We start from the raw sequence: 25,375 nt of genomic DNA, 5'->3' as shown, positions 1-25,375 counted from the left end.
AGAGGTGCTGATAAGGTTGCCAACACTGCACTGGTGAAATTCCTGTAGATTTGACTGTGATGGAAGGTTGGAAAAGTGGAATTTGGGGAGGGGATGGGCTTCTTCTGAGATCTGACAAGACTGGGCTATACCATACCATTCCCCATCTCAATCCTAATGATAGTTAGTTGATCCTGTAGTAAATATGCCTGGAAATAAATCCACGAAGCTGCCACGAGAGCCAGTTTGGTGTAGTGGTTAGGAGTGCGGACTTCTAATCTGGCATTTCAGGTTCGATTCTGCGCTCCCCCACATGCAACCAGCTGGGTGACTTTGGGCTCCCCATGGCACTGATAAAGCTGTTCTGACCGAGCAGTGATATCAGGGCTCTCACCCACCCCACAGGGTGTCTGTTGTGGGGAGAGGAAAGGGAAGGCGAATATAAGCTGCTTTGAGCCTCCTTCGGGTAGGGAAAAGTGGCATATAAGAACCAACTCTTCTTCTTCTGAGTTAGACTCCGGGTCTTTCAAGGTCAATATTGCCTACTCTGACTGGCAGTGGATGTTTAAGTTTCTAAGCAGAGGTCTTTTAAATGACCTGCTACCTGATCATTTTAGACAGAAGTGCTGGGGATTGAATTGACGACTTTCTGCATGCCATGTTCACGAAGATCCTGAAGTCTAGAGTCTAAAGTTATCTACCTAAGTTATCTAACTCCACTACTGGACCTAAGGACTTCTCCATGCAAGAACTACCTCTTCTAGAGATCCCTTCTCTAAGAACCATCATTCCAGAGGGCCCACAACTCAGTGGTCATGCATCTGCTTGGCATGTAGAAAGTCCCAGGTTCAGATCCCATCATCTCCAGTTGAAAGAATGAGGTTGTGGGGAATAGGAAAGACGTCAGCCTCAGACCCTGGAGACCCATTACCAGGGTGAGTCAGCAGTGTTGACAGTGATGGACCAGTGGTCTGATTCAGTATAATGGACCCGTGGTCTGATTTAATATAAGGCAACTTCATGTGTCCAACCTACCTGATTTTCTGTTTAAGAATAAAGAATCAGAACCAACTAATTCCTTGACGATACTCTTGAATTAATGTGAACTTTCCAGGAATGCAGGGGGGAAAAGGAGTATATTGTAGAGCAGCAAGTTAGGCTTTGATTCTTCCCTCCCCTCACCCCCACATAAGGGTTGAGCCCCCAGAGTAACTAGCTGTGGCTTGGCTTGTCAGTCTGGAGGACTGTGGCATTCTTTCCGACAAAGGAGCACTGTATAGAAACATGCTTAAAAAGAAATCTCTCCAATCCCCTAAACCACCTACCCCAAAGTATCACGGGGGACTCGCTGTCCCCTTGCCAGATATGAGGAGTTATTATATCCAGCACAGCAAGGCGGAGAGCTCGAAACGAAAAGAAAAGAGAAAGAGGGAGAGGGAGAGATTACTTGTGGGTATTTTTGGCAGAACATGCAGGTATTTCCATCTGCAATGTCTCTGAGCAAATCCTTGTGGGTATTTTCTGTCTCCGACAGCCATTACGATGGTGATCCCACCCTGCTTTCCAGTTAAAACAGAAATGAAATGTTTTATACACTTGAAAACACTTGTTAATGAGATGCAGGAAAGCGTCTGGGTAATGCGGTCATTCTTGGCTGCCCTCCCCTCCGTGAAACTTTAAACTCCGGTAAGTGGCACAGGGCTTCATGCTGAGTATTGGGAAAGCGGATCCTTTGTTGATAAATAGTGCAGAAAAGGAAAGGTTCCAATTAAAGCTGGGCCATCTGAACTTTGCAGGGTAGAGTTTCTTTCTTTCCCCCTTTTTTCGGATCCTTCTGCTCTTCATGAAAAGTGTCCCTTTGCAAACAGAGCCGTAGGATTCCAAATGATTTGGAGGGGCTGGGCGTAGCAGGGCTTGCCAAAATTCCTTGAGATGGCTTGGGCAAAGATGAAACAAAGATCTGTGGAGGAGCGCAAAAGGGAACAGATACAAATCTACCCGTAAATGAGGTTTGAATGGTGAATCAAAAATAGATGCCGTTTTCCCCTTTTTATTTTATATATTCAAATGCATACGGCACCCTTCCCCAGGGGCTCAGGGTGGCTCACAACGTATCAAAAATAAAACAATAATTTGAAATCCTTAAAACAATTTGATTCCTGTTAAAAACCGTCAGGGGAATTCACTGCCTTCTCTCCGGTATGGCACGCAGAGGTCTGTTGTTTGTTTGAGTAGGGCAGATTTGCTCAGCCAGGGTTTTGGACAGAATATGGTTGGGAAGCATAGCTGTGGACACACCCACCCAGGGCCCCTCCCTTTCCCACCCTCTCCAGACCCATCATGGGCCATTTGGGGGGGGGAGTCGGGTCGACATGACCATGTATCACCTAATGAATGAATATCTTAAAAATATGTTACAAATCAACTCCCACCCATTGGGAAAACCCTTTTAGGGCTGTCAAGGAACCCCAGGGTTTCACATATCCCCAGTTGAGAAATCCTGTTCCAGAGTGACATGCCTACATGATGACACCAGAAGTGAGGTTGCAGTGTTGGCACAATGCTGAATCAGCTCCTCTACTCCCACCCTGTTGAGCAGTGTGGGGGGGGGGAGGAGTGGGGGGCAGAGCAGGGGGGTGCTGGCTGCAGCAGGAGATATGTTTGCAACCTTGAGGTAGGACTTGGAGTTGGTCCAGGGATTCCTATTGGTCTCCAGGCTTCAGAGATCTGTTCCCTTGGAGAAAATGGCAGCTTCAGAGGGTGGGATCTGTATAGCATCGTATTCCTGGTGAGCTCTCTAGGGTTCCCAGCTCAGGGTTGGGAAACCGCTGGAGGTTTTGAGGGGTGGAGCCTGAGGAAAGAAGGAAGGGTTTTGAGGAAGTAAGAGACTTCAGTGCGGTTGAATGCAATCGAGTCCACCTTCCGAAGTAGACATTTTCTCCAGGGGAACGGACCTCTGTCCCCTGGAGATCACTCATAATAGCAGGAGAATTCCAGCCGCCCCCAGGAGGCCGGCAACTCCAGCCTCCCTCCCTTCCTCAAACTCCACCCCGAATTATCCAGTAATTTGCTGGCTTGAAGTTGGTAACTCTAGTGGGAGACCTGGCCACTTTAAGCTAGTGATGTTCCTTTACCCGAAGAACAGTAAAAAAAAAGAAAAAAAGAAACTTGGAACAAGACTCAATTCTTGGGGTTGCCCACCCCCCCCCCCCCCCAACAGGGTTTGGGCCTACCATGTCTTGTAACATTTCCCCACCTACGCAATCTGAGCGATTCGCACAGTTGTAAGGTTTTTGTTTCCTGCCTGAAAGCTATGAGGGAGAGAGAAAAGACATTCAGCATGACACAGGAGCAATCGTGCAGGTAACCGGGATAAAGTGACAATGTTCCTGTCAGGAAGAAAGCCTTATGCCTTCAAAGAAAAGGCGCTATTCTTCTCGAGTTATGCCTCGGTTGCCTAAAGAGCTTTTATCCTGCAATTCGTTTCTCTTAAATAGGATCATATTCCGTATGTCACATTTGCTAATAAAAAAGGTATAATTGTAAAACTCACAAAGAAGATGGTGTGGCGTTTTCCGGGGGAGGAGGGCATTCCTAAAGTGTGAATTCATTTTCTGAGTTCCTCCGATCCACAGGGGACTTCTTAAAACACGCACCTGAAAAGAGAATGGCTCTTTGGAAAGATTCATTTGTGGGCCTAAAGAAGGCTGGTTTTTTTTTCCCCCTTCTTCTCTCCAATTTTGAGAGAGATTTGTAAGGTATGAAGTTTGGCTGTTTCTTCAGCACAATGACCTCATTATTCACGGCAGCCTATAGAAGAAGAAACAGTAAAGAATCCAGCAAGAAGCGTACTGAGTTATACATTCTTCTCCCCATTAGTTCTTTATGGCATCCTCGGAAAACAATTTGCTGCTTTGCTTCGCCAACAGCTCGTTACAACTAAGATGTCCAAAAAGTCTGGCTACCTGTTTTTCACCAACCGGATGCCTCTTGGTGTTCGAAAGCAACGTGTGGGGCAATAGCTAATACTCCCCATTAGGCCTCAAAATGTGGTATTCAACAGCAGAGCCCCTTCATGTGTCAGTGGTCCATTCAGCCACCACAATCAAGAGCAATTCATCGTTTTAGTTGTCTATTCATGGCCCAAGCAGGCTTACCATTTGCTTGCTGGGAGATCCCACACTGCATGGCCACATCACAAACTGTATATATTTTCTTCAATCCATGGCATCTGTAGTTTAAAGGATCCAGGGGACTTGAAAGACCACTCCCTGAGACTGTAAATAAGACATAACATAAAATAACATAAGAGAAGTCATGTTGGATCTTGCCAATGACCCATCCAGTCCAACACTGTATGTCACACAGCGGCCCAAACCCAGGTGCCATTGGAGGTCCACTAGCATGGCCAGAATTCCAGAGAACACTGACTTTGATAGATCGATGATCTGCCTTGATACAAGGCACCTTTGTGTGCTCATGGAGATGGGCTGTGTCTCAGTGGTAGAGCATCTGCTTGGCATGCAAAGGTTTCCAGGTTCAATCCTGGTGTCTCCTAGTAAAGGACAAGATAGTAGGAGATGGGAAAGACATCTACCTGAGATGTTGGAAAGCTACTGCCAGTCGAATCAAATTGGTTTTATTTATTACGGTCGTTGACCAGAATATCAAGTAGCCTGTACAGTATTAATAGTAATGCTTAAGAGATATAATAAAATATAAACAACAGAATAAATCTTCCTATAAAGCCAAAGCCATTACAATAAAACCACATAATTAATTAGGGTTGCACAGTTCGCTGGCTAATACAATATGCTAAAATAATAAACATAATTATATGACCTCGTTTGAGAGGCCAGTCCAGGATCTTCTCATCTTAATAGCCAACCAAGCATATCTGGCAACTTTAAGGGTTATCTGCCAACCTGAGAAGACAATTCTGACCTTAATGGACTCTGCATAAGGTAGCTTTGTGTGTATGTGTGCGTTTGCATTCAGGTGCGATTATGTTAGAACAAGAACAAGGTCAAGCACTTTGGAGAAAAGGCACGTTTCCAAGCATTACTGAAAGAGTTGGGAGAGGAGTCAATGTCAGGAAGTGAGGAGTCCCAGAGAATAGGAGCACCAAGAGAGAAGTAAATAACTGTAAATCGAACGGTTCGCCGGTGAAATTAAGGCTCCACCTGTGCCCCCTGTGTGGGAACTTCAGGGCTGTTCAAGCATGACATGCCTTGAAAGATGCTCATTTAGTCTGTGATGCGGGGAGCACACACAGGGGGTCCGTCCCCTATTAGAGTACACTCTGCTTCTTGCCTCACTGTCTCAGAATGCCTCCTTTTCCTCCTTTTTATGTAACTTTTTTTTGTTCCCTGGTTCTTTGTGCAGTGCTTCTGTGGATGATGCACATCAAAAGACATGGCTGGCAGAAGACAGAAACAAGCAAGACATCTTAATTTAAAGGGGGAAAATATCGCTCCTTGTAGATGGCTCCTATTGTGTACCTCCTTGCTTGGAGTACCGCTGCTATAATGTGTGGATTCCAGAGATGGCTCTGCTTTAAGAGGTCTATGTTTCAGGGCTTTGGTTGCTTCCTCTACCACTTTGGTTGGACTGCTTCCTCCATCACTTCCTGCAGACATTGTCATCAGTTACCTGGGCGGCTTAGAAATGGTTTTTGAGATTCGAAATGATTATGCAAGTATCAAAAGCTGAATTGTGCCTTTGGCGCACCAGTTACTGAACTAACTTGTCGGGCAGCCGACTCTAACTTGGAAACCCCATGGAGGTATGGAGGGAGGGCAAAATCAGGAGAAGTGAGGAATATGATGCCATTAGGGAATTGATCGCTGTAAACTGAAGGCTCCACCTTGAAGTTTAGGGAACACTGTGTCACCTCTGCTGCCAGCACTTGTTACAACTGCCACTATAAGAAGGAGAAGATCAGTGGCTAAGTGGTGGAACATCTGCCTTGCATCCGAAGTTCAATCCCCAGCATTTCCAGTTAAATGTATCAGCTAGGAGGTGATACAAAAAGTAGCTGCCAGTCTGAATAGACAATACTGACCATGGTAGAAGAAGAAGAGTTGGTTCTCATATGCCACTTTTCTCCACCAGGAGTCCCAAAGCGGCATAAAATCTCCTTCCCTTTCCTCTTCAACAACAGACGCCCTGTGAGGTAGGTGAGGTTGAGAGAGCCCTGATATTATTGCTCAGTCAGAACAGTTTATCAGTGCTGTGGCGAGCCCAAGGTCACCCAGCTGGTTGCATGTGCGGGAGCATGGAATCAAACCCAACTCTCCAGATTAGAAGCCACTGCTCTTAACCACTACACCAAACTGGTAGACTAATGGTATTACCCAGGAGAAGGCAGCTTCACACTTTCTTGGCTTTACCTACATCAAAAGGTGGATGTGGGGATAAAATGGAGTGAACTAATCAGGTCAACTAATCTGGGATTGTTGGAGGAAGGATGGCTGACATGTACTCAACATCTGCAATCTAAGGTGGCCTGCAAAGGGAAGGGCTGGTGGTAGGCAGAGGAGAAGGCAGGAGAAGGCAGCTTCACACTTTCTTGGCTTTACCTACATCAAAAGGTGGTAGGCAGAGGGCCGCCCCCCCCCCGATCATGGAGCTAGCCATAGAATGACCCAACTGAGAAGGCTAGGGTCTTTCATTTGTATCTTCCCAGGAGATCTGGCAGTGATGAATTGTGTAGAGTTCAGAGTACTATGCCTTTTTCAACTATAAATGTGGATGGTTGTACAATCGCAAGCCACAAAAGTTTCCCCTTCATTGGATTGCCCACAGGCATTGTACTTTTTTCCAGGTTTTGTTTTTGCTGCTTTTCCCCCAAGACTAAATATGAACCTAATATTTCAATAGGCTGTGCGAACTTAAATGATTCTGTTTCTTTTTGGCTTGCATGTTTCCCATGTTTTTAAGTCCTTTGCCGAGGAATCAAGGATGCATGTCTCATAATGTTCTGTTTCTGGTTTCTTTGGGAGACAGTTCAAGATTGGATCTTGCTGGGTGAAGATCCCTTCAGGAATTAATGACAGCCGGGACTGAAGCCAGACAAAATGATTCTCCATGTGGGGAATGTCTTTGATGGCTTTTAATTTGAATGCATTACTATTGTTGTTAATATTTTTACTTTAGATGCAGCCTGTATGGAAATTCCTTGCCAAACCCCAAATTCTTCAGGCTCCAGCCTCAAATCTCATGCTATTTCCCAATTGGAATATACATTTTGTATATTCCAGTTTGTAGCTCCTGAACTGATGTCTGAGGAAGACACCTTCCTTGAAAATTTACCAGACTTTTGTCTAGTTCCAGCTGTTCAAGTCATTTAAACCCAATGGTTGATCAGAATAGATTCACTCATTAGGTTTAAATGGCTGCAAGCCAATTCACACGTCCATTTTGCTCCCCCCCTTCCAAGCAGGGGGAAGTGAAACAGACCAATGAAATGGCTCACAGACATTTTAGCCTGACAGCTGATGGCAACACCCACCACACTGTTTGGCAGAAATGGCTGTAAGCCATTTAAACCTAACAGCTTGGTGGGAAGACTGATTAGCTGTTAGGTTTAAAAGTCTGCATGCCATTTTAGCTGCACTTGCCACCCTTTTAGGCTGTGAGCCATTTCACTGCTGAGTTTTGCTTCTTTCCACTTGGAAACAGGAGGTAGCAAGACTGATTGGTGCAGTGGCCACCAGCCATTTAAATATAACAGCTTTTCAGGTGTGTGTTTTAAGAAGTTTCCTGTGGATCTGAGGTTTCAATGGCTGAGTCATTAAACATGTCCATTTCACTCCACTCTACTTCAGAGTGGGGAGAAGAAAAATGGATGCATTAAATTTCTGCCAGTCATTTAACTCTTCCTGGGAACCCCCCCCCCCCTTTCTCTCAGCTGTGGAAAGCCACATCTGGGAAAAAGGAGGTCCAAACTGGCTAGTTTGGTCTGTAGAAATTCCAGCTTGGTTAGGTTCGGGGTTTGGTTTGAGGGCTGCCTCAAACTTCAAACCCAACCAACATTTTTAGGTTCATGTGCACCTCTATTTCCCAACCCAGGATTAGCACACTAGGTATGTTCCAAAGCTCACCTGTTGGGTCAGAAGCATTTAAAGCCTCTTTTTTTCTTCTTTCTGGAAAGACCTGAAAGGAATGTAAATGCGCAGAGCAAGTATGTAATACTTCCTGCCTCTCTTTGCATGTATTGTGATCAGGCGAGTTAAGAAGAGATCCTCTCTGCCACTAAGTTACCATAAGCAGGACTCCTCTTCCTGTCACGTGACTTTGATGTCATGTTACTTTCAGTTCCACGCTTGCATGTCAGTTATTGGCTTTCTCTTTGCGTGGAGGGAGTCATATTTATATGAAGGAACGTTCAAAGGTCAACTCCATCACTTGCAGATTGAAGTGGTACCATCCATTCTACCCCCTCAGGGTTGCCTTGTTCTCTTGCTTGTATGAACCAGAAGGACACGGAATGTAACACAGTCAAATAATTATCCATTCAATACTGGAGCACAGTTCAACAATGCTTCAATTATTCCTCACATTAAACTCTCCTTCTACAACAACAGAGAAAACAGATTTCTAATTTGCCTGTGTTACATGAATAAACACAATTGAAAAATAATACTGTGCAAACGTATTGTTTGATATAACTGTGATAAACCAGGCATGCAGATGTGCTTCAGATCTTGGATTGATAACTCTGAGTTGGGAAATACCAGAAGATTTGGGGCGGGATGCTGGAGAGGGTGGCGTTTGGGGAAGGAATAATGGTATAAAGCCATAAAGTCCACACTCCAAAGCAGATATTTTCTCCAGGGGAATTGAACTCTGTAGTCTGGAGATCAATTGTAAAAGCAGGAGATCTCCAGGCCTCCACTTGAAGGTTGGCAACCCCAGTCATAAAGAAGAAGAAGAGTTGGGTTTCACATGCTGCTTTTCTCTACCAGGAGTCTCAAAGTGGCTTACATTCGGCTTCCCTTCCTCTCCCCATCACAGACATCTTGTGAGGTAGGTGAGTCTGAGAGAGCCCTGTTATTACTGCTCTGACAGAACAGCTCTATCAGTGCTGTGACATGCCCAAGTTCACCCAGCCAGGAGGAGTGGAGAATCAAACCTGGCTCACCAGATCAGGATCTTCCACTCTTAACCACTACACCAAGCTGGTTCATGGTGTGAAGACCATGGTGTGAAGACCACTGGCCTCATCTGTGAGCTTGTGGGCCTCCACAGCAACACGAAGGCTTCTACTCATGTATGGTTTCCTCACAAAGTTGTCAAATGAATGGTGTCAGTAGTCTCTCGGATTGCAATATGAATGGGAGAACTTTGGTCTTCCAACTTTTGCTTTCCCCCTCCCTGCGATTCATTCTCCCATTCAACTCTGCTTTCTAAAGAAGGCAAAAATTTCTGAAAGCCATCTCCCACCTAGGACAAGGAAAAGTTAGTTTTATGTAGCTCCTTTGAAAACAACACTTTAGCCCAAGTTTACAAGGCTAAGAAGAACGGCAGGGACATGTCCGGTAGACCTACTTGCATAGTGGAGAAGGGATGTGGATGGTTTCCATAGCGACAACAAGGCACACGAAGTGTATATGCATACCTGTAGGAATTTAAAAGATCTAACAGAAAAAACAAAGAGGGGAAAAAAAACAATTAGTGGAAAGGAAGCCAAGATGGCGAAAGCAATGGAAATCAATTCTGTACAACAATGTTGCACTGAAATCTATTTTTCCTACGAAGAAAGGTCAGGAGCATCTCTTGAATTGGCTGAGAGCTCATTTGTGAAGCTGCTTTGTTGACACTCGTGGCACGTGCCTTCTTTGGCTCTTTTCTCTGCCAGTTCAGGCGGAGACTGAAGCAGCATATGTTGCAATGGGTGGCAGTTGAGCCTTGATGTGGGAAATAGAGATTCCAGCCACACATCCATTGATATGTAGCAGACCTTGGTGTGTTGGTGGTGGGGCCATGTTTTCAAATATGGGCCACTGCCAAATACTCCTTCAAGAAGGGAGGGAATGGGAAACAGCAGGAATGTGGTTCTCTGTGGCTTCCCCCTACTTTATGATGTCCCCATCTAACGCGGGATTATTTCCATTCTCAGAAATGGGTGGTCTGTGAATGGCAGTGATTTAATAATGCTTGGAATTTATGTAGCACCAGTGTGCACTACGTACACTGTCTCAATAATTCATACAACAGCCTTGTAAATTGAGGCACACTCAGGCACTGGAATGGATTAGGAGATGGGAGACGATTAGAGAGATTCACAGTGGAGAGGACCATCAATGGCGGACAGTAGGGAGTGTTCCAATAGTAGGAGCAACCTCAAGGAGAGGCCTTAGCCTCCATGCCATGTTTGATCGCCCTCCAGAGTAACTAACTCATTATCCACTCTGTGAACATGATGCTGCACTAGATAGACCACTGCTCTGACCCGGGAGAACCACTTGTAAGTTCTTCTCCGAGGCCAATTTATGGTTTTGTAGCTGAGCTGAGATTGGAACTGCTGTTCCTCTCGGCAGGTCTCGCTCCCACTTAATCTCATTACTGTGCATCAGGGGGAGTGTTGATGTTCACGGATGAGCTGCTGGAACTGGCCCGACCCAGCTCAAACTGTGCCCAGCTGAAATATCGTCAGTGCTCCCAATCTGATTGGAATTCTTTTCTCCATTCTGGAGCAGTTTGGAAACATCACTGTCTGGTTCAGTTTCCCAGATATTGTTAGATGGGAGAGGGAGGGTCAGGAGAAAGATTCCAAAGACATATGGCTAACAGTGACACTGCCCATCTGCCCGTCAAACACAACGATTCTGATTGGTGCCTTGGTGCAATGTTTCTCTGCTCTTGGATAATCATTGCCCCAGCTCCGTGGCTTTTGGAGGGCTCCCCATGTATGTTTGGAGCCCCCCTCCAATATGCCATCTCCATGCCTGCTCAGTTGTCAATGCTTGTGTCTAGCTCAGGCTTTCTCAACCAGGGTTTCGTGAAACCCTGGGGTTTCTTGATGGCCTTGGAAGGGTTTTGCGAATGCATGGGAGTTAATTCATTTTTAATATAGTTTTAAAATTTTTTAAACGTTTATTCAGTATTATAACCATATATGGTCATGTTGACGCACCCTCCCCTTCCCAAATGTCCAATGATGGGCCTGCAGGGGTGGGAAGGGAAGGGGCCCCCAATGGGCATGTACACAGCCTCGTTTCCCGGTCACATTCTACATGATTGTGTCACTTCTGAGTTTTTTCGAAGGCTGAAGAATGTCTCAGGGGTCTCTCAAGGGTTAAAAAATTGAGAAAAGCTGGTCTAGCTGTACACGCAGTGCAAGTGGCTTTGAGCATGGCTTTAGGAGCAGAACAAGAAAAGATACACAGGCAGGTAGTGAGAACCATGGGCAAGTGGGTGCAAAGGGGATCTCTCCCAAATCTAGAACTGGCCCTGAAAAAGCTCTTGTTACAATGAGTTAAAATGTTCTCCAGTTAGAACAGGAAAGAAACTAAGAAAATTGGCAATGGTGTCACATGGTTTGGCGTCTCGACTTCTCTCTTTCTCTTTCTCTTTCTCTTTCTCTTTCTCTTTCTCTTTCTCTTTCTCTTTCTCTTTCTCTTTTTTAGTTTGAAGCCCAATTTATTTTTTTGAAATCAGAGACGACTCATCTTGCATTAGCAGAGATCAATCTCTGGTTGAAAATCCATTCTCAGAACTGACCTTTTGAAGTGGCAACTGGGAAGTCCTTGGGGAACCCTCTTGAGGTCCCAATGCTCAGAATTCAGCCCGGTCATTCAAGTGACATGATTGAGAGCATGGAAAAGAGCACCAAAAAAAATAATAAATTAAAAAATCCGACTAGTATTTTCAGGGCACCAGAGACTATTAAGGGTTGAACATGGCTAAAGCTCTGCTTGAGCTGTTAGGTGGCACTGATAAATAACTTTCATGGCGCAATTAATAATCACAACAGTCTGTCCCGAAAATGGAATAACGAGAAGGTCAAGGAATGCGATTAATCCAAAATGTCCCATAATGACCCAAACTCCTGTGGCAGTTTTAGAACAAATTCAAAACAGTGAGATGGTCATTTGGGATTGTACTCGCATTAATGCCCCAGGATAGATGATTCCTCTCCTGGGCAGGGTTAGTGCTCTTGATGGGCAAAAACCAGAATAGGTGAAAAGAAATGGCCCACTGGAGCAGATCAAAGGTGCTTCCGTTCCCCCAAACTTTGAGCACCTGATATGCTTTTAATTTTTCTGAATTAAAGTCAGAGGAATGTTTCAATTTTGCATCTTAAAATATTACCTTTTATGGTAGGCAAAGATAAGAATCACTTGTGTTCAGGGGGAGGTTGCAATCCTAAAAGCACTTTCAGTGAGCCCCACTGAATAAAAGGGGACTTACTTCTGAATGGACGTGTTTAGGATTGCTCCCGTTGTCCGTGCTCTGCTGAGGAGGTCTTTTCACACTGATGACGCGTGCCAAAGTTGAACAGGAACAATCTCTTACAGGTAAGTATGTTTTGCTCCTTGTACTGCAAGCGATCCCAGTCAAACGCAGTGCAGATATGGGGCTGATCTGCATGCTCACAACGGAAAGCCGATCGGAAGGTTAAAACTCATCAGGTGTCCTCCGCTGTGAAGGAATAGCTTGATTTTGCAGGAGCCTTTAATCCTTAAATTTATTTCCTGCTGCACACTCAGTTTGGGAAACACTGGCCTATCGGGTCTACGCATTTCCTGTTTCTTTCCCTGAGATCCGTTTAAATGCAATTTATTTTTATTATGATTGCCCATAACTTCAAGAGCAGTGGTTGTGACAACATGTAAAAAGTATTGTGCATGTTTAAAAAGTGTTATGAACCTTCATTCCAAGAGCTAATGTAAGAAAATTATTATAAGGGGAGTGTATGATCGTCTTCGATGCCTCGGAGGCTTAAAATAAGTTAACGAAACACTCGCTATAAACGGCTGGCATTATGGAGCAGCAAGCGGTGCCAGGATTGTTCTTGAATAAAGCTGTTTGGGGGTGAAATGTTAAGGAAAAAATAATTATTTGAGAAATGGATCCTCTAGGACTTGTGATGGGCTTTTTGGAGGAGCTTGGCTCAAAACAGGAGGACAAACTTGTGTTTGATTTTGAGCGGCTGCTAGAATTTTAATTGCTCAGTTGTGTATGTGTGTGTGTGTGCGTGCAGGGGAGACCATCCCTTAAATCAAATGCGGGTCAGTTTTTAGTTTTTAAAGAGGAATATACACCTTGAGTTATAGAAGAGGAGGAATTCCTAAGTTTAGTGCCCTGAGAATTAATGTTGTGATTGTGTCAAGGTTAGAATAGATTCTACCCATTCTCAGTGCCCTTCGCTACCTGCCCGTATCTTATAGAACCATGTTCAAATTGAAGGAATTTTTTGTGTGGCACATTGGTTTTCCAGGAGTTTGTGCCTTCTGTTTAGGTTACTGTTTACATAATCAAATGGGATGGTACAGTAAAATCAGCAGTTTTCCACACATGCATGTTTTCCAGCACTGTGACTGGAGTTCTACTCCTCCCACTTTGCTCGAACTTCACAACTTCACATTGCTCGAACTTCACAAATGAACACACTTGACACTGCCTTCTACTGAATCAGACTCTTGATCCATCACCATTGGTATTACCAATAGGCTCATAGCAACCATCTGGGATTTAAGGTAAAGGCCTTTCACTATGCCAAGGACCAGAATCTTTAACTAGGTGGTGCCAGGGACAGAACCTAGGATCTTCTGTGTGCCAAGCAGAGGCTCTTACACAAAGTTATGCCTCTTCCCTGACTGAACCATGGCCTCTCCTTCATCACTTGGAGAAAGACTTAATCTGTTGAAGGAGGGCTTAGTGGAAGGGACTTCATTGGATACAACTTGATGGTAGAAGGCCAGTGGATATGAGCCAATGATTTTTCTAAAGGAGGCTTTGCTTTTCCACCTAGGGTTCCCCTCTAAATTTGGACTCACATCAATCCTGTGATGAAGGTTAGGTGGAGAGGGATTAACTGTCCCAAGGTCATGGCCCAAGGTCATCCGAACTTCTGAGAAAGGCTGTGTTACCCCTGGGAAGCTCTTGCATAATCCCAGGGTTCCCCAGAACCCTGGCTGGAAATCCTTGATCTACTGTTTAATGCAGTACTGAAGAAAATTATTGAAAACATGAGAGCATTTAAGGAATCATTTTGATATATGCTGGAATTCTTACATTGATCTATGTGGCTTTGATGCCTTTATGAATTTTAGGTTGGAAATAAGAGGTATTGTGTGTGTGTGTGTGTGTAACCTTATGCAATTTAATAAGTTATGAAAACTGGTCAACAATTTATTGACAGTTCTGTATACACGGCACACCTCTAAAGAGGTGTGTCTGGAGAGGGGCGAGTGAACAAAACAACCCCCACAATAAAATATATTGAAGGATGTTAACATTAGAAAACAAAACTGAAGACTTCTGTCTAGAGAGAGCGTGTGAGTGTAGAAAGGTATAATCAATCAAAACAAGGTTTCTATAGCTCGTCTTCGGATTAATCTCATTATTTTGGAGAGACCCAATAAATTTACCATTGTTATAAACAACAGTTTGATTGAGGAATCAAACGGTAAATCGATGGATGAAGAACGTGGATCACAACATTCTAAGCTGAGCAACTTAGAATCAATACCTTCACGAGGAGAATCAACAACTGGGACCACTCTGTCAAAATTAGACGAACATACACAATTCTACTGCTGTAGAGGCTCCAAAATTGGGTTCGTTATGGCCATGTATTACCGGCTTTTTAGCAGATTCTCTCAAAGATATCTATCCTTCTGACATGCTAGGGAGCTTAGGAGGAAAACCACAAAAATGCAAAAATGACTTTGGTTACATGTGTTTGCTATTGGAGCCATGAGAATGCTCAAGGGTTCTTAAAGTGTGAGGCTGGTTAATGTAGGCCTATTCATACATGTGCACCCTACCATTCATTGGAAATAGATGCGGGAAAGCGAGCCTGAGAGATCTTCCAAGTTCAACTGAGGTCAGCTCGAGTACCACCTTTTCCAACAGGCCTGGTTCACACATTCTTTCACTAGCAGTATATAAAGGTGTGTGAACTATGCTTGTCAGACATAACAGTAAGATGCTTCCTGCTGGTAAGCCCTGGTGTTTTCCAGCACTCTGAGTAGTAGTGTAGACAGTTGATTTCTACAAAGATTGCTATCAAAATGGTCCAACAAGGTATCCATCCTCTAGGGTATCTTATGAGTGACCAATCAAAAGATACCCTTGGATGAATACCTTGTTGGACCACTGATATTAGTCGATCCATTTCTGAGAGATGCTAATATAAATATCAGTTTAATAAACCAAAGGGATATGTCATGTAACACACCTGTCCCCAACCCCTGGGACCAGCCCATGGATCAGTCGGTACCGGGCCGTGGCTCCTCCTTGTCCTCCTCCCCAGCTGCTGCCTCGGGGGCTGCCCTGCCACTCTGCCACCGGTTTACCTTTGGTGTTCTCCGGCGGCTGCCATGGCTGGGGTTCCCCCTTGGCGTGGCACTGCACAGTGGGTGGTGGGAAGTCAGGGGCGCCGGAAGGAAAGCAACCGGAGCAGGGGCTCAGGCAGTGACGTCCCTCGGCAAAAGACTACCACCCCGGGCCTCAGTAAAACTGTCAAGCGTTGATCGGTCCCCAGTGATAAAAAGGTTGGGGACTCCTGTTGTAACACATACAAATAAGACACACCCAGGCACGTACCATGTATATAATTGGTATATAATTAGTATATAATTAGTATATAATTAGTATATTGGTATATAATTGGTATATTGGTATATAATTAGTTGGCATCTTTTATCAAGTAGTGCTCTTCATTTACCTTATTCTCCTTTCTTTCTTTACTCTTGTTTTTTTGCACCACCTTGAGAACTTTCTTTGAAATAATATTTCCATTGTTTATACTGGCAGACAAAAGGTACTGGCATTTACAATTGCTTATTATTGAATGTATTCATAAAATGTCCTCACAGCTTAAAAAAATATCAAAGTGCCTCGAAGCAGAATTTTAAAAAGAAATCACACATCAAGACCTCTCTAAACAATCAATAGAAGACATTTAAAAAAAAGTATGAGAAAAATCCACATTCCTAAATCATCAGGAACCTTAAGGGCCTACACAGAATGCTGGAGAACTTGCAAAATGATTGATTGTGGTGTGACCCCTCCCTCCCCATCATTCCACGAATTATCCAGCACATTCCTCATTTTGAGATGTTCCTTCAACTGGTTAATAACTTGATCCTTCTTGGCAACCAGTAGGGAATGAGAAGGAACTTATTAAAAGAACAAGGAAGGCCCAGCCACTATCATGCCATCAAAAACTCTGGAAAGAACAGCTTCTACCATAGAGTTGTTGCCCAAATACAACACAGTCACTGATGTGATGGCATCACTTCCTGTGTGAGACTGGCCTGAGCCTTCATCTTTCTCAAGGCAATTCATCCCCCCTGCCATGTCTGGCCAGCTGATAGACAGGTGAGGGACAGGGTCTGGTGCTGGAGGCCTCTGCCTCTACCGGGAGGTCTGGCAACCTTCAGCTCCCCTGAAGAAAACAGCTGTTTTAGATGGCGGACTCTATGACATTACAATCTGCTGAAGTCCCCCCTCTTTACAGGCTCCGCCCCCCAAATCAGAAATTTCCCAAATGACAGCTGGCCATGCTAACTAGTAAAATGGTATTCAACCAAGAGGTTGTGGTTTTCAGGCGTGTCACAAACACCTAACTGCTGGGTTGTATGTTCCTAGAGTGCTTAGAGTGAATGAGTTCCTAGAGTGCCACCATTTTTGCTGTTATTTTAGAAGGATCTGCATGTGATGTCAGAGCCTCTGGTGAGGTCACTTCCTTTCCCTATCACCTCCTTTTCCTGTTAGCTCACTCTGATGTCCTATTGCTTCCTGTTATAAGGTTGGAGCTTATTGGCTTCCAGGCGTCATTTTATGGCTTCGTTTGGTTACAAAATACATTTGCAGCCTCTCCATCATTTCTGGCTCTCTGACCATGCGTTTGTTTTTCTTTTCAAATGGTTCCTGCGGCTCCTTTTCATTGCTGCTGCGTTTTTAGCACGGCTGTTGTGTTAATCACTAAAACAATACCCCAATGAAAAGAACGAGCGGCATTTTAGCCAAGGGGCGGGGCAAAAATAAAACCTTAAGCCGTGCCAATTAATGGGGTGCTTTTGATATGGGTAGATGGATAGGATTTAATTCTCCTGCTTTTCTTCCTTTCCTCTCTCATGAATGCTGCTAACAGAACGGCCAGGAGACCAGTTGTGTTGAGAATTGGCGGCCCGGCTTCAGGCTCCGGAGAAGAAAAGAGAGATCAGTTACAGCAATTTCCTTTTGATTTCTAAAGGGATTGCTAAAGAACTCATCCTTTGAAGGGAGAAAAAAATGGATTCAACCTCGCTGCCCCCTTGTATGAGTAGTTTTTCAAGCCCAAAGGAAAATGTCTTTTGTAATAAAAGCAAGAACATTAAGTCTAGAGGCGTTGTAGGTGGTCATTCTACAGGTGTACATTTCTCTAAAAATCTTGTTTTTCTCCAAGTGCTTCCTAGGTGGAAAAAAAAATTAGTTTGGAATCTTCAAGGAGGGGGGCATAATCTGTTCAGCGGAGGGATAATTTAGTCCTATTTGTGTGGAGTTTAGGGGGAAAAAAATCAAAATATTTGTGAGTTTGCAATACTAAAAAAACTGTGCGGAAGGAAAAGAGCTGAAAGCTGTTGTTCCACAAGTGCTTATGAATGTGCCACTAGAGATTTATTGTTGTTGTTTTCGTGTTTTTGTTCGTACGATGGCTTGTTTATCTCACACGGTATTTTAGCGTAAGACACAGAATGATCCCATCTGTAAGTGAAAGTCACCCTCTGCTTATGGAGTGGTTCCTCTTAGATTGAATCCATTGTGTATGTGGTAGCCAGTTTGGTGTAGTGGTTAGGAGTGCGGACTTCTAATCTGGCATGCCGGGTTCGATTCTGCACTCGATTCTGCACATGCAGCCAGCTGGGTGACCTTGGACTGGCCACCCCATTGATAAAACTGTTTTGACCAAGCAGTGATATCAGGGCTCTCTCTCACCCACTCACAGGGTGTTTGTTGTGGGGAGAGGAAAGGGAAGGCGACTGTAAGCCGCTTTGAGCCTCCTTCGGGGTAGAGAAAAGCGGCATATAAGAACCAACTCTTCTTCTCCAAGACAGACACCTTGGATGGGAAATTCTAGGGTTGCCAACTCCTCCCTGGCTACCTGCAAGGGATAGGAGTGGGGTAGAGTTCTCAGATACAGGTATGAAAACTCCTAGAGATTTGAGGATGGAGCCTGGGGAGAACAGAGACCTTAGTGGGATACAATACCATAGAATTCACCCTCCAAACACCTATTTTCTGCTGGGGAACTCATCTCCGTTGTCTGGAGATGAGCTGTCATTCCAGGGGATGCCCAGGTCCCACCTGGAGATTGCTATCCAGTATATTCTTACTAGAAACAAATTCAGGAGCATCCCTAAAATGTCCTTGGCCTAGTCTGCACACACAGGAAAATGCTCTTTTAATGTGCTTTGGCAGCTGGATTTTCCTGTGCGGAACAGGAAAATCTACTTCTAAAGTACACTGAAAGTGCATTATCTATTGTGTGCAGACTAGGCACTGGCCTCTTTCCCCCCTCATCTGCACTGCAATCTAGTTCTAAGAGAGCTGAGTGATATCGTACCCGTCTGGACGATGCCGACATGGTCGCACAATCTAATTTTAGTCGAAATCTTATTTTATTGTATGTTCTTAATTCATGTTATTATGTTTATATGTTGTACACCGCCCTGAGTTGGTCGGCTGGGAGGGTGGCATAGAAAGCTAATAACAACAGTAACACAACAACAATCCAATTAATCCAGCAGGAGACCTGGGGTAGAGTCTTTTGCAAACAGAGCCTCTTGGATCCGCGACAAGGAAGCTGCTACAGCCACTTCTCAGCCCCCTCCCGGCTGCCTTTATGGTGAGAAATTAGGAAATCTCTGTCCCAGCTTGATTATCTTGTTCCTGCGAGCAAAGAAACAGTGGCAGTGTTGTGCTATCATGAGACTGAGGGGGTGGCTGGCAGGAGTTCTTTCCTTGCCTGAAGGGTGAGGCGAGGGCCAAAATAAAATCTTGCTGCAGTGGGCGGCTGGCAGCCATTACTGGCACCGGGAGCCCTGTGCAGCGGCCGAGATGTGAATAGAGGTTTAGTGTCTTCTGAAAGGGCAGCCGTCGTACGTGGACTGATAAGAATCGCTGTTTATTTTTTATATACGAACCAGGACTGCAGTACCAGATACCTGATCGGACCGAGTTATCCAAGCATAGGGAGAGGAGGAACCTGTGGAAGGTTAATTAAAAAGAAAGGGGCTTGAAGAGTTTACCAGCGGTATGTTTTCTTCCCTTTAAGCGTGAGCCACACAGCCATTACAGACGCCAGATTTTGAAATCTGGCAACGGACGCACACCCTGGCTCCCTAGTGAATAAATCTGTGGACACGCAGCATTTGGTTCTAATGAGCAATTTGCTTGTAGAACAACAACACATTCAAGCCAATTGCTGTGGGGGGAAAATAATGTAAAGTTGCAATTACTTTTTAATTATCGATGCCAATTTTGCAGCATATGTTATAGGTATCGAACTGTACCGTGTTAAATATTTTGGCACTAATTACCTCGAGAGCTCAAGGCTATGCTGTTCTGTTTGTTTTTAATCTAAATGCTTAGCTGGACGTTCTTAACTGCTTGTGTGAGAGTAGAATACTGCCAGAGAACTCTTGGGAAAGTATTTTGCTCTCCTCCCACCCCAGGTATTTTGTTGTTCTTGGCTAGACTTCTTCCCTGATATTCTAGTTTTCTGCATGCGAGCGATCCAACCTGTGGTTAAAGGTAAAGGTAAAGGTATCCCCTGTGCAAGCACCGAGTCATGTCTGACCCTTGGGGTGACGCCCTCTAGCGTTTTCATGGCAGACTCAATACGGGGTGGTTTGCCAGTGCCTTCCCCAGTCATGACCGTTTACCCCCCCAGCAAGCTGGGTACTCATTTTACCGACCTCGGAAGGATGGAAGGCTGAGTCAACCTTGAGCCGGCTGCTGGGATTGAACTCCCAGCCTTATGGGCAAAGCTTTCAGACGGCTGCCTTACCACTCTGCGCCACAAGAGGCTCAACCTGTGGTTATCCCAACCTAAAACTGAACTTGTGAGAGTAGAATTCTGCCAAAGAACTCTTGAGAAGGCATTTCTCTCCCCTCCCCCCCGGTACTTTGTCATTCATGGCTAGCTTTCATCCCTGGCAGTCTAGCTTTCTGCCTGCGAGCATGATTCTGCATTATGACTAGCAAAGTGATTTTCATCACCGTGGTGGTATTTTAAAAAAAAATTACCAGTAAACTGCATCCGACAGATTCAGCCAAATACAATATTTGTTGCTTAGTGCTAATTATACATTTTACGGCAGGAACAAGAAAGATTAATATTTAACCTTGTTGTTGTAACCTGAAATAGAAGGTAAAAGCATCATCCGTTTTATTGTTGTATACCTTGGCTCGCATAAAGAAAATGTAATAAAAGAGTGGGAAGGAAACGTCTTCCGGTAATCCCCACGGTCCTTCTCAGCGATCACTCTCAATTGTTCTCCTAGTGTAAGTAATATCTGGTAAACAGAGTTATGGCTTCATTCACCATTGTCGCATAACCGTATCCTCTACCACAAGTGCAATGCGTTTTCTCTAAAACGGAACGAAAACCCGCCAGAACAGAACTGTTCCCTGCAGTCTTGGTAGCTGACAATAACAAAATCATAGTCCAATATATACTACAATGCGGAATCCGTAACAACTATTTAAGTACCAGTATTCGCTAGACTGTGAGGGCATATTTCGGCACTATGTTCCATCTTCAATACGTGGAACCTTGAAATCAGGACAGGAAGTTCAAACCTGAGTCTTGTCTCCGTGATGGGCTTACCATAGGCTTGCCCTTTTGTAAATGGGAGTTCACAGGAATTCTAATGGGACTGGGAAGGTGTTACTTTTACCACTGATGCGTTTCGACTCCAGAGGAGTGTCGATTTCCGCTGTGTTCATTCCTCTTATTGTCACAGGGGAAAAATAACAGCCAAGCAAGGCTACGCTTCTCCTAGGGTTCCCAACACTGCCTTGGCAAATGCCAGGAGAGTTGGGAGCTTTGGGAAGGATCCCTTGGCAAATGCCAGGAGTCTTGAGGAGGCTGTGATGTCACTTCTGCACGAGCTTTAGGTTGCCTCCCCTAGTCTCTATGGCTTTACCATAGGGGAAATTCCTAGAGCATCACTACGTGGATCCCATTTTTACTGCAGCCCCTCAAATTCTTGGAGGGTTGGAAACTGAGATTGAAAGAGAGTAATTCCCTGCCCAGGATGGGGAAATGGGAGGGAGGCCTAACTGCACTTATCGGAATACCCTTTTGTGGTGGTGCCTACTTCCTGCTTTGAAAATTCCAGTGACTCCCATGCGCTCTCGGATCTTGTGTTCTACTCTCTTCTCCTGGCACTTCTGTGATGCACAGCCAGCCTATACTTAATGACCCTTAATAATCCTGACAGCAACCCTGCCTGCTCTGTCCTTCCTGACAAACGTAGAGGCTGAATTTGCAAGTCTGTAGAACCTCACTGGGCAAAATCTCTGATTTTAAAATTTCCAGTTCAAGCTCCACCATGCTGGATCGCTTCAGAGTCAGCTGCTGACCTTCAAAGAGCCTGGAGTTTAGCTGGAGAAAGAACTGAGTTAAATCCATGTCCAGAAACAGTACATGTTTGCAGCTAAAAATGCCGTTCTGGTGTAGACAATGAAGCAAGAATGACTGTAGAAGTGAGATGCCCACTCAAACAGCTGAAGCCTGACTGTGTTTTACTCCTTAGCTCCAGAATAGAGGCTGTAAAAATGAGGCCTGTTTTATAATTGCGTATGGTTTGCAGGCTGCAAATAGGCTGTGATTTATTAGCTAATTTGGGATACAAGTGACCATAGCTAATTTAAGTAATAGGTATCAAAGGACTGTGTAGAATCCATGAACGCATCAACATTTCCTGTGCTGTTATTATATCTGCTCTGTAACCTAATTAGCAGCTAACGCTCTTGTTATTCTAAGCAGTCAATGTTGTGAAGATTTAAAAAAAAATCAGATTTAGTTGGCTGTCTGCGTGGCTCTGATTTATCCTTGTTGTGATTCAAGAGGGAAAATATTTATTTATTATTAATCATAAAATTTCCCATAACACTTTGGTAAGCAGAAGACGCTTGATAGTCCTCCGGTGCAGATTCTATTCATTAGCCTCCTAGTCATTTCGGTAAATTTTGCAGAGAGGAAACTGGAAGTCCAAGAGATGGATTGTAAAAAAAATAAAGGTAAAAGTATCCCCTGTGCAAGCACTGAGTCATGTCTGACCCTTAGGGTGATGCCCTATAGCGTTTTCATGGCAGACTCAATACGGGGTGGTTTGCCAGTGCCTTCCCCAGTCATTACCATTTACCCCCCAGCAAGCTGGGTACTCATTTTACCGACCTCGGAAGGATGGAAAGCTGAGTCGACCTTGAGCCGGCTGCTGGGATTGAACTCCCAGCCTCATGGGCAAAGCTTTCAGACGGCTGCCTTACCACTCTGCGCCACAAGAGGCTCTAGATGGATTGTAGATCCTCCCTTTCCAGCTCCTCAGAGGGACCAGTTCTGGTTGGAAACAGATTTGTTGATTTATTTAGTACATAGAGATTTGGGAGACAGAGGATTGGGAGGGTGGGGCTTAGGGAGGGAAAGAACCTCAGCAGGGTATAATGGCATAAAGTCTACCCTCCAAAGCAAACTGGTACCTGTAGTCTGGATATCAGTTGTAATTCTGGGGGATCTCCAGTCCACAGCTGGAAAAAGGGAAAATAGACTGTTGGAGACAACAACTATATTATCAGGCAGGCCCATTGCTACGGGAGGGCTGGCAGGGGCAGTGCTCCTCCTCAAATTTTCCCTGCCATGCCAGTAATACACTACTTTTCTCCCCAATATGGACACAACATGGCGGACATCATTTTCTCCTCCCTTCTGCCCTCACATCAACCTTGTGAATTATATTAATCTGAGAGAGCATGGTTGGCCCAAGGTCACCCAGTGAGCTTCCATGGACAGAGGGGCTTTCAAAACTAGTTCTCCCAGGTCCTAGTCTGACACTCTAGCACTACACCACACTGGCTCCGTGTGTCGCTCCGCCTTAAATGTTTCCTAGAAGTGAGCCAAACCTCACAAAGTGAAAACCTTTTAGAATCGTTTCCCACCCTTTCTAACCTCAGATGTGACAAACTTCTCTTTACTGTGAAGAATTTATCCTCAGCTCCATCTGCTGGGACCAAACACCGATAGTATCATCAGTTCGGTTTCAGTTTAAAGGGCAGAAGAGCTTAGCCGATCTTAATTTCAGATCTCAGCATAATTTAAAATTAATGGATTTCTAAGCTTCAGTGTGTGCCTGTGGAACGTTCCCCCTTTCTATCTGCCAGCGTAGCTTTCAGTTGACCTGACGGGCATGAAACTTTTATTATGTTGTATTATGGTCAGATTAATTTGATGAAATCAGTGCGCCGAAACACCATTAGAATGATACTTGATAATAACCTTTTCAACTTAATCCCACTACAAAGTAGATGGTGCTGGGGGGAGACCTTTCCATTTCAGATCTTCTCTGTTCACGTAGCTAATTACTGACCAGTCAAACTACTCTTTTAAGGCAATATTTTGTGCCACCTGTTTTGGATTCAAACCAGGGAATTTGATAAAGGGTTCCTTTCTTGTCACTGCAGGCATCATTCCACTGACCGAAAGTGTCCTAGGAGTAGTCTTTCAACTTAATCCACCTGTATCGATGCATTTCCCTGACTTGAGCCTAGGCCAGGCATTCTCAACCAGGCTTTCATGAAACCTTGGGGTTTCTTGACAGCCCTGGAAGGATTTCGTGAATGGGCGGGAGTTAATTCATTTTTTTAACGTTCATTGGGAGATACGTCAATATATGGTCATGTCGACCCACCCCCTTCCAAAATAGCCAATGAAGGGCCTGGAGGGGGTGGGAAGGGGAGGGACCCCAGGTAGGCATGTACACAGTTATGCTTCCCAACAATACCCTGTGTGATTGTACCACTTCTGGGGTTTCTTGAAGCCCGAAGAATGTTTCAGGAGGTGATCAATAGTCAAAATGTTGAGAAAGGCAGGCCTAGGCTAGCATCTCTTCAGCTCTCAGAGGTTAAGTAGGATTGGCCTTGATTAGTATTTGAATGGGAGACCACCAAGGAAGTCCAGGGTTGAGATGGCTTTGAAAGCCCTACAGGGTTGCTATAAATCGGCTGCGACTTCATGTCACTGCTTATTCTGAGGCCTCCAGCACCAGTTTGATGCCAGGGATTGCCCGTCAGTTGCTGGCAGCCCTAGTTCAGCTTATACTCGGTTAATACCTCAATGCGTATCTGGTTAATATTTCGATGCACATCCGAAACATTGCGAAATGATTCAGTCCACCAAACCCGCCACATCACCAGTTACCAGAGAGAGATTTAAGAAAATGAAAGATCCACTCATGAAAGATTATGTAGTGACACTTATTCCCCCCCCCGTTCATTAAATCATGAACATTTGCATGACGACTGAGCTTTTGTTTCTAAGCGTGTAAGGAACTCTGCTGGAACTGCGCACCTGAATTCACAATGTTCCGATCGCATCCTCAGCCTAACACAGCAATCAGCTGAGATCTCACAGAGCTGTAATTATAACCGCGGGTGCGGAATGATCAGTAGGGGATAAGAAACTTTGATGAAAATGAAGACTCTGAGTTCAAGCAAAGATCTTCCATTGTAAGGAACTGGGGCTTTCCCTCCCAAATGAGCAACCATAGCTACTCCAAATAGTTCTCAGCTAGAAACAGATGATTTGAAAAGGTTCCAGAAAGGTATAGGCACGAGATTTTGCGGATTCCATCAGGGGAGTGGAAAGGGCCATCAAACTGCAGTCAACATATGTGGAGACTGTAGATTGCAAAGACAAGAGCTGAACAGAGGTGGTTTGGCAATGCCTGCCTCTCTGTAGAAATCCGAGACTTCCTTGGTGATGTCCCATCCAAACACTAACCAGGGCCGAACCTGCTTCGCATCTAAAAACTGACAAGATGGGGCTAACCTGGACCATCTAGCTCACGGCACACTCTATCTACCTAGTACATCTTAAATACTCCCTTTCCTTCAAAGAGCTTAAGGTGACATTTGGTTGAGACCAGGCGCAACCAACAACATCTGCAGGGCC

General features: G+C 44.7%; 1 protein-coding gene across 5 annotated transcripts in view; it reads right to left on the bottom strand.

The window, feature by feature from the left end:
* The window catches only part of LOC143823677 (uncharacterized), a 119,894-nt gene that overhangs the window by 24,215 nt on the left and 70,304 nt on the right, over window positions 1–25,375 (bottom strand). For 2 of the 5 annotated variants that reach the window (XR_013226545.1, XR_013226543.1), the window contains exons 3-5: window positions 9,532–9,620; window positions 4,137–4,256; window positions 3,533–3,635 (exon numbers count right to left, since the gene is read on the bottom strand). Coding sequence is in view for 1 of the 5 variants with exons in the window: in XM_077310207.1 (XP_077166322.1) it covers window positions 3,574–3,635; window positions 4,137–4,256; window positions 9,532–9,620; window positions 11,707–11,780 (345 nt within the window). In the remaining 4 variants the exon portion in view is untranslated. Of the gene's footprint in view, window positions 1–3,532; window positions 3,636–4,136; window positions 6,148–9,531; window positions 9,621–11,706; window positions 22,769–22,908; window positions 22,957–25,375 lie in introns of all 5 variants that reach the window. The other 3 variants (XM_077310207.1, XR_013226546.1, XR_013226544.1) reach the window with 3 other exon arrangements.

This window comes from Paroedura picta, chromosome 14, assembly GCF_049243985.1.
Source record: "Paroedura picta isolate Pp20150507F chromosome 14, Ppicta_v3.0, whole genome shotgun sequence".
Taxonomy (NCBI): Eukaryota; Metazoa; Chordata; class Lepidosauria; order Squamata; family Gekkonidae; genus Paroedura; species Paroedura picta.
The sequence above is the reverse complement of the archived record's forward strand: the minus strand, read 5'-3'. Positions and strand labels throughout refer to the sequence as shown.